Source organism: Narcine bancroftii, chromosome 5 (genome assembly GCF_036971445.1).
Source record: "Narcine bancroftii isolate sNarBan1 chromosome 5, sNarBan1.hap1, whole genome shotgun sequence".
NCBI lineage: Eukaryota > Metazoa > Chordata > Chondrichthyes > Torpediniformes > Narcinidae > Narcine > Narcine bancroftii.
The window spans coordinates 241532238-241547229 of record NC_091473.1 but is presented as its reverse complement, the minus strand read 5'-3'; the positions used below and the strand labels follow the sequence as shown (position 1 = coordinate 241547229).

The window sequence follows — 14992 nt, the reverse complement described above, 5'->3', positions numbered from 1 at the left end:
AACTTTTCTGTTTTCCTTGGAACTTTCCACGTACATTTCTGGTTGAGTTTGTACATCGATTAATTTTGTATAACCCGTCCAAGAACTATAGCTTAGAAAAAAAAAAATGCCTTCCTTAAATTAAAAGATAATAATACTTTTGTCAGGTTCGGGGGAGTAAAATATGTGACTGCGAGGAATCGCTGCCCAGAGATTAATAGAGTTGGGCTCCAACAACTTCCCTGGGTCAGCGGAACAAAAATGAAAATCCACGAGAGTTCACGGTGCCATTTGCAACTTCAAAGTCAAGGGACGTGATGATGAGGTTTGCAACTCTGGTGTCTCATTCAGACATTTTCCCCACGAGACCAGCAAACTTTCTGAACTCCGCAGTGTCCAGCCCATCCTGCAACTCAGTGGGTAACAAAGGAATTTTTTTTTCTCAATCCACGTTACTGATTACAATTTATAGGGCACAATCGCAGAAGTCCTCCGAGTATTGCTCAGAATATTTCACAATATATTTATGACTCGGGATTCTGTGCAGGAAGTGTTCGGGATGTGATTGAGGAAACTGTTCGTGGCATTTGTGATTTCAGTCCTACTCGAGTTACTGATAGGTTTAAGGTCCCGAATATTATTAGGAGAGCAAACTAACACTAATCCTTTCTTCTTCTTGCAATAAAACGTCTCTATGTGAAAGGTTCATGAAGGCGGCGTGATCTTCAAGTTCGGCGGCTGCCGAAGGACAGAGGGATGTGAAAGGGTTAATTGAGGCAGCGAGCGTTCCACGTGATGGGATTTTTGGGCGGTTGTGTCAGAAATAACTGAGCCCTCTTGCCCCTCTCTATCTTATTGTTTTATTTAGTAAACAACCCGCCCATTTCAGTAATAGGGTGAAGGGAAAGCGGGGCGAGCCGCACACAACGTTTCCTCTGAACGATCAGCACATCGGTGGCGAGCTGATCATGGAGTCACGGGTCTGCTGACCGGTCCGCTCCCCTTCCAGACCCGGAGCCCCAGTGCGATGGCCTTTTATTCTCGTGACAAACTTCACGGCGCGGCCGGGGCCCGGAACAATTGCTGCAACTCGCGACCCGACAGAATTCCGGGGCCCCGGTGCGATTACTTGGATGGCCATCGGAGATCGTCAGCGGGGAACTCGCCCAAGTACTTGGAGGGTGTCGAAGGGCAGCAGCCCAGGTTGTTCAATGGAGGGGGCGACGCCAGCCCCGAGGGTGAGTGTGGTCTCCAGAAAACGTGGGCGCTGAGAGCTTCTGGTCTGGAATTGAGTGATAATTGGTGTCGAGCGAAATTCTGCAGCAGATACTGAAACTTATCATTCGTTTGGGCAAGTTTAACCATTTTCCCCCCACTCACATAATCCCTTACTAACCACAGAGATGCTGTGAGTGGGGGAAAAGATTGGGAGCCACTGGGGCTAAATCAACAACCCCTAAAGGGTCCGAAGTTTAAGAGTATCCGATTCATTAAACATTCCTTGTATCTGTAATGGACATAAATTTCGCGGGGGTATAGATCCGTGCGTTAACTGAGGCTGCTTAGGAAGTGGAGGTCATTCGCGTGAGGACGAGCTACAATATGTAGACGCGGATATTGTTCAGAGGTCATATAACCGTTTACAGCACGGAAACAGGCCACGTCGGCCCTCCAACTCCGTACCGGTTCACTTGAACAACTCCACTAGCTCCTCCGCAATTGCACCAATTTATTTTTAATATATTTATGGAAATGTAATTATAGCGATTTCACATCTGCAATACACAAGAATGGCGCAGCAAAACAATGAATGTAATGAGACATGTTCATGCCAATAAATTCTGATTCTGTACATCCCCCCCTCCCCACATACACCCTCCCAAGATAAGTGTCCTCCTAGTTGAGTTTTAAACCTTGAACCAAAGCATTTTTACTTCTGGGATTGAGAGTCTTAACTCCTGTTCCTGAGTGGAAGTTGGTTGGGATCAACTGTACCAGGTCTGTTAACTATATATAATTACACATTTAAATTTTGCAGGGATTGAGTTCATTGTGTCGGCTTTATATTAGAAACCGATGTTCTCTGAACGCAATCACAGCGCACGTTGTCTGACCACGAAGATCGCTCAGCACAGAGGCCATTTGGCCAACGCGTTCACCCTCGCTCTTTGACGGAGGCATCTAATCGTGCTCCGTGGTATCGCACCGCCAAGGGTTCTGCACAAAAGCAACGGGTTGAGTTGGGGTTTCAACCCGTTTGGATATCGTAGCAAATCGACTCCACTGTAAACTTCATGCTCTCCAAAACATTCTCCCGAGGTTGGTTAATCAAACGTCGCAGCGCCAATCCAAAAAAAATGCAGGACCCTTTTACGCAAACACAATAGGGAAAGGGAAATAATTGTTAGTTTTTCTAAATAACAGGAACCAATATTTTGTTCGCATCCAGTTCCCTCCGAGTCGAAGATGATTTCTTCCTTATTCTTGTCCCGACGGATCAGCAGGGAGTTTAAACTCAATCTTCTTTCTCATGTGGAAAATAACCCTCCTGTTCAATTAGAATAATCAGAAAGGCAAGAGTGATAAACCATTACATTACATGACCCCTCTCCGCTGTGTTTTAGTGCGGAAACTGCCTTCGGTTCACAATCAATATGAAGAATTTTGGATGAATTTGCTCGACCCTGACTTAAAGGTCCAGGCCTATTACATAATTGAGAGCCATACAGGAGAGGACAATGTAGCTGCATAAACATTGATTAGGCTGAGAAGTTTTTAAAAATATTTTTATGAAGAATATTGTTTCTCAACTTATAAAGAACCTTTGTTCCATTGGAGTTATGCCGACTATTTCCAGGAGCTTTAAACTCAGTCCCACTTCCCTATTCTCCTCCACATCCACCCCAATTTCTTACACTTGTTTTCTGCTTCTAGTCTTCATCCTACATCTACCATTGAATCCACATCCATCAAACTCTCCAACACAACTTTGTAAATCTTAACCATTCCTCGAGCCAAACTCTTTCTTCCTGTTACCAATCATCTTTGGGATTGAGAAAAAGTTTTATTTGTTTGTCTCTATGCTAACTTTGGTTGATTTTCTATGCCCCTAAAAGTTATTTATTCTCCTCTAAGGAGAACCACCCCAACTTTGCTTGTCACATAACTTGAATTTATTATCTCTGGAGCCAGTCTTGTTTCTTTCCAAATATACTAGGAAGAACCTTCCTAAAATGTGATATCTATAATTGGACAAAATACTAAACAGGCCTCTTTTCTGTCAACCCGATCTACAACCTTCAAAAAATGTGCTTCCCAATTTTGTAGACTCTATAATTTATATTATAAATATTGTCTCTCCTCATTGTACCTAACAAATGTATCAGTGGGAACTTTGTAACAATAAATATCATTTAACAGAGCCCTACTATGTCCCTTTGAAGTGTATTACTGTATTCTTGTGTACTGCACTTCCAACCATTGTTGGCATCAAGGTACAAGCCACAATGTTTGAAATTGTGCCCCGCTTTCCACGTCATTTAATAGATTTGAAAACAACTCTGAATACAGGACTTTAACTACCTCTAGCTGAAGAAAAATCAGCTATTCACAGAAGTCTTCTATTTCTTAGATAGTTTTAAAGTACATTATTATTTTGTATTTTGTTGACCTTTCACTTGCAAATGTCCACTGGTGCTCAAACACTTTCTGCTACATCATCAAAAGAATCAAGTCAGTTAGATAATGATGATAAATCTTTGTTACTTTGTAGGAGATTGCCTATTCCTTTCAGTTTCAACCTATGATTCAAATTGTTCCTGTCTCATTTTGTTCCTACGACTGCAGTTTAAATGTTATCACATCAACTTTGATCTATTCCCTATCACAAATATTCCTCTGTTCTCACTGACTTCCCTTGTCTACAATTCAAACTATGTTTGTCTTCTTACTCATCCATTTCTCATGAAATGTTCTTAATTGAAATGTTACCTCCGTTTCCCCACATGCTGCCTGTCTTGCTGAACACCTCCAACATTTTCTGTTTTGGGCTCTGATTGTCTATAATTATCGTGTCCAATAACTATTAATTATCTTTGGAATTATTGTTGTTTTAATTAAGAATAGACTGGCTGGCCTGTTACTCGACAATTTATTAGGCTATACTTTATTGAACAAATCTGTAACATTTTTAATTTTCCAATCACTTTCATCTCTTTCTGTCTCCATTATGATCCCTTTTGGCTGCATTCATTTTGCTGTTAATATACATAGAGGTGTTCTTTGGCCTCTGTGCTAACATTAAACCAACTTCTCATACAATTTCTTTTACATTCTTAATTCTTTCTGAATTCTCTGTGCATTTTGTTTGGGCCATCCAACTGTAGATATTTTTTTTTTACCTTATCCTCATTATTCCCTTCTTTATTGGGCAGGAAACCTACTGATTCTGAAACACTAAATTTTAGTCTGATGTCTACCCACAGCACAATCACTGCCCACATTCAACATCGGGCTAGTTGTCACAGTTTATAGATATTGTCTCTGTAATTTCTTCATGAATTTGCTTCTCAATTAAACACACACACACACACACACACACACACACACACACACACACACACACACACACACACACACACACACACACACACACACACACACACACGCACACACAGTGCCTCTGATTTGAAGCTCATTCCATTCCTCTGACAGCTTGGCTGGTTTATATCATGTAGAGAAATAATTTTTGCTCAGAATTTCACAGCACGCATAGGAGTCATTTCAGCCAACTGGCCTACTGGTCATGTCTCATGTGAATCTACTTCGACTCTATTTCATCTGATTGCATCACAGTGAAATGCTCCTCTCTCCTGTACTTAGTGCTTCCACTGAAGGATTTTTTTTTAAAACTGCAGTTATCAGAAATTTGCATTAAATTCTGCTTGAGATGCTCCTGCCTAATTCACCACCCAGGCATGTTATTGACTCAAAATTTTAGAAAAAAGAACTGCAGAACTGATCATTAATCAATAATCTAATAATGTCAGTTTGTTTGCATTCATTATCTGTTTACTGTTCTTTTGATTGTTTACATGTTCACGCTGTGTGTGGTTAATTTTTGCAGTACCAATGAGTGGTAATTCTGCCACGCCCGCAGGAAAAAGAAATCTCAGAGTTATATGTGATGTCGTGTATTTACTCTGCAAATAAATCTGAAATGCTCAACAGGCCAAAATAAAGTTTGTGTATTGAAACATACAATATAACATATATGCAACAGGCCAGGAAGCTGCCAAAGAAACAAAATTTCAGGACAAAAACCCTTCATCATCAATCCAATCTCTGCACAATTATGCATTTCTATCTACCCCACTAGACCAGCCATTCTCAATGGGTCCATCTCATCACCCCCCCCCCCCCACCCCCAAATGATCCAGGGGCCACAGCACCTTTAAGGGGGAGGAGAATGGACTGAAATCATATTTTTTTAATATGGTTCTTTTGTGGTCAACAGGAGAGACCTATGGAAGAATCCAACCAAACTTGGCTGCTTCACAGGGAAGGGTGCCCATAAACTTTGAGCACCAGTCATAAGTAGCCCATAGCCAATAAAGGTTGAGAATGACTGCTCTAGTCAGTGACAAGTTCTCTTAACTCCAATCTTAATTCTCTCCTTGCTCTTTCAAAACACTGACTTTCTCCCACAATAATATAGTTTGTAACCAAAATTGCTATCACTTATTCTCTCTCATTCTTGTGTAAGTCTCCCATTTTTCAGAGACTGGTCTCTTTTATCATCATTGAGTTACACATTACTTTGTATTACAATAAAATCAATGAATAGTAGAGTTTTTGGTCATTGATATCAATGGAAAATGGATAAAAGGATCTGAGATATGGATTGGGCTTTAAATTTAAATTTATATTTTAAATTTAGATATGCAGCATGGAAACAGGCCATTTCAACCCATGAGTCCATTCTGCCCAATTTTCATCCAATGAACTACATTTCGAATGGTGGGAGGAAACTGGAGCCCCCAGGGAAAACTTTCACAGATATGGGGAGAATGTACAAACTCCTGAAAGACAGAGTAGGATTTGAACACAAATCCTGATCGCTGGCACAGTGCGAACTGTTAGGCCAACCGTGCCACCCCATCTGTCTGAATGACAGAAAAAGATAGAAGAATTAATGGCTATTCCTGCTCCTTCTGTAAGTATAAATCTTTCCAATCTACAGTGCAAGGATATAGGAGTGGAAGTTGGCCACCAGGTAACCAAATGGTCAAGGCTGATCTGCCCAAGTCCCAGCTCCTCTTCTCTGCCCATTCCAATAGCTTGAATTCCTCAATCTTTCAAAAATGTATCTTTCTCCTCCTTAATTACCTCCAACAATCTATCTTCCACAATTCCAGGGAATTGCAGAGATTCAAAATGGCCCTCTAAAAGAAAATCTGACACATCGCAATTTTAAACATCTGCCTACTTATCTTCTAATTATATCCTTTCATTTAATATGCTCAATTTGAAATATTTCAACATGTTCCTCTGAATCTTAAAGTTTCAATCACATCACCTGTCTTCTTTATTTTCTTGTGACCAGACAACCCTCTCATCCCAGGAATTTGCTCAGTGAATCTCCTTTGGATTGGCTCCAATGCCAGTATATCCTTCGTTAATGAAGGAAGCCAAAACTACACACAGTTCTCCAGATGTGTTCCCGCCAATCCTCTTTAAATTGTAACAATACTTTGAAACTCCTGCCCCCCCACCCCCTTGTAATAAAGACCAACAAGAGACCATGAGATGATGTTTAGTTTCAAGAAGATGTTCCTTATCAAAGGAAAATGATCATTTTTTTTAACTCATATAATTCAACAAAGCTTTGGATAATTTCTATCAATTGTAGAATATGTTGTTTAAAAGTTCACAGCTCATAAATTTCATCCAATTTTCCCTGTGTGTATGTTCCAGTGTTGCAGCTGCTAGAGCTGCTGCCTCAATGCTACAGTGGTCTGGCTTCAATCCTGACCACTGGTGAAATCCATGCTGAGCTTGCACATTCTTCCTGTGACCACTTGCATTTCTTCTGTGTGTTCCACCTTCCTTCCACATTCCAAGACGTGCATGTTGGTAGGTTAGTGGAGCTCGTATGTAAATCGCTCCTCATGCGCAGGCAATTGGCAATTTTTTCAATGGGTCGTTTGTACTCAGCATCTGATGCCTCTTGAGTCAGTGACCAACAATAGTGGGCCAGCATTGATAATAGATTCCAGTTGCCCAGATACCACTTTTCCATGGTCGCAATGTCCTGGTGAATCCTTTCACCATGTTTGTCACTGGCTGCACCGAGATCAGCCGGGGAAGACACCCAAGTGCGAATGCAGAGAATGACATTTCAGTAAAATGTTACAATTCATGGATTTGTATGCTTGAAGTAGACGTAGAGTATGACCACATAGAACAAAAATAGGTTATATCTAAAGAATGATACGTGATAGGAAAATTTTAAGATGGGTTTTCATGATTGGCAGCCCAAAATTCATGAAATACACCCCAAAGGTGTTCAGGAAGCAAAATCTTTGTTGTCCAGTGATATGGTTGATAATGAGAATGAGTGGGGCTGAAATGCCTGTTTCCATTTTGTATTCATTGATGACTCCGTGTCCTAATTGCATAAAGTAAAGATGATTCTTCTGCTTCTATTTCATACTGAGGTCTTGATTCCCCTCATGTGAAAAGTAATTCCGTAGCAATCCTATGATTGCCAGTGTATAATTTAAGATCAATGTAGGATCATCTCTTTCTAAACGTAATATTTTAAAAGCAGTAGACGAAATGTTAACTTTCATTTAAAGGGTCCATCAATGCTCAACTTTAACCCTAAGTATAAGCATAACAAATAGAAGCAAAATGGGCCATTCGATTTTCAGTCCCTGCTCCACCCTCCTAAATATTGTGGGTTATCTTTTGACTTGGCACCAATTTCCTATATTAAATCTACACCACTTAAACAAAACCTAAAAATACACTTAAGCCCATTCTTTTCCAGAAATAATAGAATAAGGCAGGATGTCCCATCTCGAGGCATATTTCAGGCCATTGCACTCCTCATTCTATTCCATTCAATGCATTGCCTTAACTTGAGAGGATTATTTGAATAGGACCATTGGCCTTGATTAAAATGGAAATTACAGATGGAAACTTTGCTGATTTTCCTTCATTTACTTCTTTCAAGATTAATTTCTTGTAACTTTTTAGTTAACATGTTGCATTTAAAATTTTGTATCTGTTTTACCCATTTTAAATACTTCATTATCAGAAACATTTACAAATATGAGTTGTCAGGTGATTCTGGGGCAGGTTCTTAGGATCTTTTGCCACCAATAGCGTGGCTCTTGAATTTGTTCACCGGGGCTCAGCCTTGTTTGAACATACAGAGATGCATATGATAAGGACAGCTGTGGGTCTAAGGCAAAGAGGAGGTGGGGTCATGGTGAGTATTCATCGATGATTCTGTGACTAATTGCATTAGTTAACAAGTATTTTTTTTCTGTTCATTGAATTTGTCAGTTTCTGTCATATATTCTCATTTTTCCTCATCATGTGGAAAAAAAAATCTATATCAATCCTATGAGGCTTGATTTAAGATCAATACAGGTTCGTTCCTTTCCAAAAGTAAGATTTTTTAAAAAAATAAATGAAATGTTAACTTGTTTGGAAGGTAAACAAGATAAATTAAATATTAACAAGAATGGTAACAAGGCCAAATGGTTAAATTATAAAGAAGGGTTACTTCAAAGATTGAAAATGTGATTTAATTTGTTAACACTTTGTAAGGAATTGGGAGTGGGAAAGTATCGGGGTAATGTTGGATATCCAGAATAAAGGGCAATTCATGTTAGGCACAGAACCTTTTTTAATTTTTTAATTAATCTTTTTTAATTAAAAAATACTACTACTCCCTCAAAATATAAGTATAATACTTCCAGTGGCAGACCATTCAACCCAACTGGTCAATGCCAGAGTTTGTGTTCCAGAAGGACCGCGCCAATAACCTTCCTGTGACCCTGCTAACATAACCTACTCCCTGAAATAAGCGTTCATTTGGTTGATCATCCGTGCTGCTCTCCTCAAAAGGCCTTCAGCTGGAAATGTATTTCAGATTCGATGTGTTCGAAAGAAACTTCTCTCTTCGGGGCCAGTGGTCGGGTTGGGGAACTCGCCAGGATAGAGGTTGAAGCGAATCGCATTGATGCCTTTAAGGGGAGGTTAGACAAGCACAGGGAATAGAGGCACCTTGAGATTGGAGAGGAGGAAAGGTCGTTTGGTCCTATCCTCTGCTTCTCTCCCATTTTAGCCTGAATTAGCTCCATTTCTATTTACTCACATTTCAAGGTGGTGGGGTTGAGGATACTGGATACTGTAGACATGGATGTTTACGAACGTCCGACAAGGGAACTATGTGCGCTGGTGGACAATGACGCAAATCCTTTTCACACAACACTGTAAAATAAAAGTTTTCTTTTACCGCAAATGCATTTTTTTGTCCTTCCAATTATTAACCCTTCAAGCAACTGAGAGAAATGTCTGGATGTGTAACAGGTTTGTTATTGTTGGATCTGTCTTGCATTGTCTCAGCCTTGGGTTAATTTACAGTACTGTGCAGTAAAATGTTGCAGAACTTTATTGTGGAAATTCGTGATGTGTTTTGGTCTTGATGCTAATTTTCACATGATCTTCGATCCATTTTTCTTAATAGGGTGGGGATAAATTTTATGCATTCGGACAGTGTGATATTATTGATCGTGGATATATTCCACAAAATGAATCGCATAAAATATGCCTTTTTTTAAGGGCGGCACGGTTGGCGCCACGCCTTGACAGCGCCAGCGATCGGGACCGGAGCGGGTTCGAATCCTGCGCTGTCCTCGTTCTCCCCGGGTCTGGGTGGGGTTGGTTTCATCCCACCCTTCAAAAACGTACCGGGGTGTAGGTTAATGGGGTGTAAACTGGTCGGCTTGGACTCGTAAGGCCGAATTGGCTTGTTGCCGTGTATGTCTAATTTAAATTTTAAATAATACCCATGCCACGAAATAATTTGGTCAATTCCTTGGGCGAGAAACAGAAAGGTGCAATTTCTGGATTGTGAATGACACTCCGCAGAAAGATCCTGCCAATGAAGTCTTGATGCAAAGAGTGCCTTGGAGAATGCTCAATAATGTGCAGCTTTAGAACACTAGTCCAACCCCGTTATCCCTGAACGCGGGGAAGTTCAACCGCGAATCCCCAGTGACACAGTCCTGCTCTCCCAGCGCACAGGAGCTCCGGAGCTTCAAGCTTTAAACTTGTCATGGGTTCGCGAATCCCTTCAACGAAATAGCGCATATCTGGGGTGGGGGAAACTCCCGGTGCTTTTTGGTGCATTCTAAGTAACATTATATGGTGCATATGTTATGATATTAATTGCCATCATTAATATAATGGAATTCCATTCTATCAGGGGTAAGTATTGATTATGAGGGGTTTTTTTGTCTGTAAAGTTGGCCAAGTTTAGGTGACATGATTATCTTTGGGGCAAATGATCACAGATTGAAGATTTTTTCTATTGAATCGGCACTTCTGACCTTCAAGTAAAGCACAAGCAGTTTAGTCTGGAACAAAGCGCGTCTTGTTCTTTTTTTAATCGGAAATATTAAGAAATATCGATCGGAAACGGAATGAATGGCGTATTCCTCCTCGCACTGGCTAACACAGATATCACCCCCCTTCCCAAATTTACGCTGCGCATTGCAATAACTGCTCTGCCACAACTCCGGGAAGACCCTGCCCTCAAAATTATGTTCGCCCTCTTCCACCGAAGAGGAGAAATTTGGACAAAGGCTTTAAGAATTCGCACATTAAATGTCACTGGAGCAAACGGAGACGATCTTCTGCAGGGTGAAGCGAAGTGGCAAAAGTAGATCTCCAAAATCTAACAGCAATGAAGTTTCTCTTGGCTGACTCCTATATATTTTCCGCAGACATTCCGCCGTGCAGTTCCGCTCTCTTGTTAGTTCCGCAAGTGGCTCCTGTCCTCAGGGCAGCGCCTCGGGTTATCCGAGTCAGACCTGGTTTAAATTAGGTCTAATTTCATTGAACAGAAGGATAGATGAAAATGCATTGGCTCCGCTCAGGATCGATGTCTGGTTAATTTATTCAGTGAAAGCGTTTGCTGTGTTTTTGGCTGTAGAAAGATATACATCAGGGATAATGTTGGTAACGATCCCAGGATCGAGACGCGAAGAGAAAAGTCAGCCAGTCGCCTGGCTCTCCCCCGCCATGTACATTCTGTGTCCATTTCCCGACCTGGATATGACAGCTTAGGATCCCAATTGTTTCCCGTTCTGTTCAGTGTCTAGGAAGGTACATGAGATAATTATGCGATAAAATGACATTTCCGCCAACGTGGCCCCTTTGGAAAGGTAAACTGCTATCAATCATCCTAACTGAGTCTGACTCACTTCGCAGGCATGCATCAAGCGCAACCACCGTCTTGCGTTTTATGTATTGCCGGGTTTACAATGAGCGCGTATGAATTTGGCCCCGAGGAGAGAGTCTGTCCAGGACGTGGGGTGGAAATGCCGCTTCGGTGATCCTCCCTTGACCTTTCTCGATGGCCTGGGCACAGGGTGAATGGAGGTTCAAATCCCGCTAAAGGGAAGTCTGACTCGGAATCTTTTGAAGCCTGATCGGTTTAATTTCAGGTTTCTTGGCCAGGCAGTCGAAAGCATGAATGTGCTGGACGGACGTTTCTTGCATTCTATTTAGTCTCAACAGCGATGCTCGTTGTGGGTGGCAATTTCTGATGTGGATTCCGGGTTTCGATTCTGTCTTATTCACCCATGAATTTAATATCGTTTCAAATTCTGTTCTCGCCATGGATCCGCTTACCATGTTCTTGAGAGTTTGCTTTGCTTTATAGGGTGGAGGGGCTGAGCTTGCTACCTTTCTGGGATCCGTGGAGGCTAAATTGTGAGCGCTGTCGACCAGCGAGGACAGTGAGAAACGTTTCCCGTTAGCGGGCGTGGAAACCACACGTTTACAGCAAGGGGTTAAAAGTGACTCGAGGAAGAATTTAGTCCCCGAAATCTGAACGGAATAGAAGCCTCCCCAATACTTAATAAGTACTGGAAGGGGCATGGTCTGGCAGGACACAGACGGCGTTCAGAACTGTAATTAATACCCTGCGCATTTGCCCAAATGGCCTGACTCCACGCTGTATGATTTTACAAGCGATTTAAGAATGAGGGGAACCTTTTAAGAACGACGTCCTGCCCAAAAGACGAACACAGTATTTGAGAGAAAGGAGATGTAGAATGATGGGATGGCAACGCTGTCTAGTTCTTCCAAATTCTGCTCTACCCCGCAGTCCGGAAGATTTCCCCACTTTCCAGATTTAGTGCAACTACATTTGGAAGATTCCCAGTCAAAAGCTGCAGCTGCCTTTCTCGCCGTGCGTCCCAGTTTAGCACGACTTAAAGCTGTGGGGATCTGGTGTTGCCTGCGATTCAGTTATTTCCTTAAATATGCGTCAGCCATTGGAAGCTGAATGAGGAAGAAACAAAATTGCTTGCAACCATTTATGATCTCTTTCATTCCCGCTTAACAGTTGTCCAGCCTCTCGGTTTCCATTTTATGCTGAAACTTGATGAGACACCAAATGCTTCGCCTCATTCTTGGCATCGCATTTTAAGACCTTGAACGGGGTGCAGAACCTTGGCCCTCAAAGCCAATCTTTCCAACGCCTTTTTATTTTGTCCCTGCCCTTAACTCGACCCGCTGGTGTCTTGCAAAACACGTCTGCACCCTGTTCAAGACATTGACGTCCACCCTAAAGTGTGAGTCGCAGAATGAAGTCCAACATTCAGTGTTTCATAAACCTTCAGCACAAAGTGGTATCAGAGGCGATTGACCCCTGGGAAGAGGGGGAAACATTGGAACGAACAAGAAACTATTTGGGGAGAGATGGGAGAGGGGTGGAGTTAGGGGGAAAAAAGAGAATGGAAAGTTACAGGATAAATTGTGTGTAACTAGTGGGACGTGTTAAGCAAAGATACAATGAAAGTTTGGGAATATGAAGGGAGGTAGAAAAGGAGCAAGGAAAACAATGAAAGAGGGGCGAGCAAAGGAAGAAAGAGAAAGCACTGGGTTAGTGTGATTAACAAGGTTCTGAATCTGGATTTTCCACAAGTAAATTAAAGTCACATGTTTTCATCTTTTTTTTCTGGTTATAAGGAGCTTACATTTGAATGAAGCCACATGATCTACCACAGTTCAAGCAATTAAAATCCCTTTGCTTTTGATATTTAAAAAAAATGTATTAATAATTAGTTTACAGTAAGTGTTAAATGGCTAGGAGAGGAATATATTTAAAGATTGAAATTTAACAGATCAGACTTTAATCCACAGGCCCAGAAATTACCCGAACACAATTAAAGAGGCTGATTGTTCTAGTTGCGTGTATTAATAACATGAATAAAATATGTAACTTTTCCTAACTGTTGAATATGTCTCAGGAGCATCAAACATTTTTGTAAAGATTGTCGTTTTAGTTAATAAAAGGTGTGAATCGAGTTTACATTAGTTGCTACTGAAAGATTTTTGGATTACTTGAGAAAATGCCCACCATTGTTCACTTATTATTATGATTATCTCTTTTGCTCTCCTTCGTTTTAATGAACGTACTTCCTAGATGAGATGCAAAGATGAGAAAGATGTTTAATTTTTGATAACTTGGATCTTGTAAATGAATCTGTGAACCAGCATTGCCAAAGAATAATTAATTTTCTGCAGAATGTTCAATATAAGTTTACAAAGTAAAATTGTCAAGGACATTTCAAGTACTTACAGATGCAATTACAGTAATATCCCTGGTGTCCAACACCTTCGGGGATTGAAAAGTGAATTTCCTGGATGCCTGAGACTGTGTGTTGCATGAATGGAACACCAATTTTAAATGTCCTTTTTTTTAATCTATTTATTTTCTGCAATTTTTTTTTTTTACTGCTGATTGGTTGAATTCCAGATAATAGGTATTTATCTTAAATATTCAGTTTGGTGAAAACAATAGATGTCATATGATTCTGGACACCACTGTCATCTTCTTTCTTGGTGAAGCTGTGCTTTTTTACTGTCTTGTAAATTAAACCATCCTCATTCTACTTGTGTCTTGGCTGTCGCCAATAGAATCGATTAATAGCATTTAATTATTGCAATTGATTATGAAGATTCCTGGAGAAGTACACCTGAAATAAAGTGTATCAGTCTGGTCTTACTTGCCGAAGAATACACTTGCAACAAAAGTTTTTTAGTATGAAAATTTGACAGTGAGTGGGGGTTCTCACATGAGGAGAGACAGGGCTTTGTACACTGCAGAAGATGGAAGAGTTTGACTAGAGCTGGGGTTTCCCTGGCAGTGTTGGCCAATGGACACAGTCTAAAGAAAAGACACATCTTCGCCAAGAGGGTAGTAAGTCTTTGGAATTCTCTATTGAGTAGCTGTGGAGACTCAGGATTTTGGGATACACTTAGAATCAAAGGATATGAGGTTAATAAACTTAGTGGTGCATAGTCATCATCTTAAATGGCAGCAGAGACATGAGGGGCCAAATGGTCTATCCCTCCTGCCGTTTCATTATGTTCTTTGGAATAAAAACCAACAAACTGTAGGTAAACAGAAGGAAATTCAGTTCTCGCCATTGCGTCCATTCCTCGGCAATGAATATACATGGGTTAAAATAATTACCTTGAATTTTAGTAAAAAAATAGTTAAAGCAATACTGGAACTGGGTGAAAATTTATATTTAATTTTTCAAGATCTGTTCATGTTAAACGTTAGATTAAATGTCTCCTATTTGAAATGAAATTGATATTCCTTCAGATTGCCAAACCTAGAATTTCTCCTCTACCTAGGAGTACTCTCAACCCAAGATAAAAGCAATTTAATAAATCTGTTTCACCAAGGTGTCTT

At 40.7% G+C, this 14992-nt stretch overlaps 1 protein-coding gene across 1 annotated transcript in view; it reads left to right on the top strand.

Moving 5' to 3' along the window:
• The first annotated feature begins 894 nt into the window (after positions 1-894).
• Positions 895-14992, top strand: part of alx3 (ALX homeobox 3) — a 35277-nt gene continuing 21179 nt past the window's right edge. The window contains exon 1 of the mRNA XM_069936456.1: positions 895-1217. Within this exon, the coding sequence (XP_069792557.1) occupies positions 1007-1217 (211 nt within the window). The 5' untranslated portion in view covers positions 895-1006. The remainder of the gene's footprint in view (positions 1218-14992) is intronic.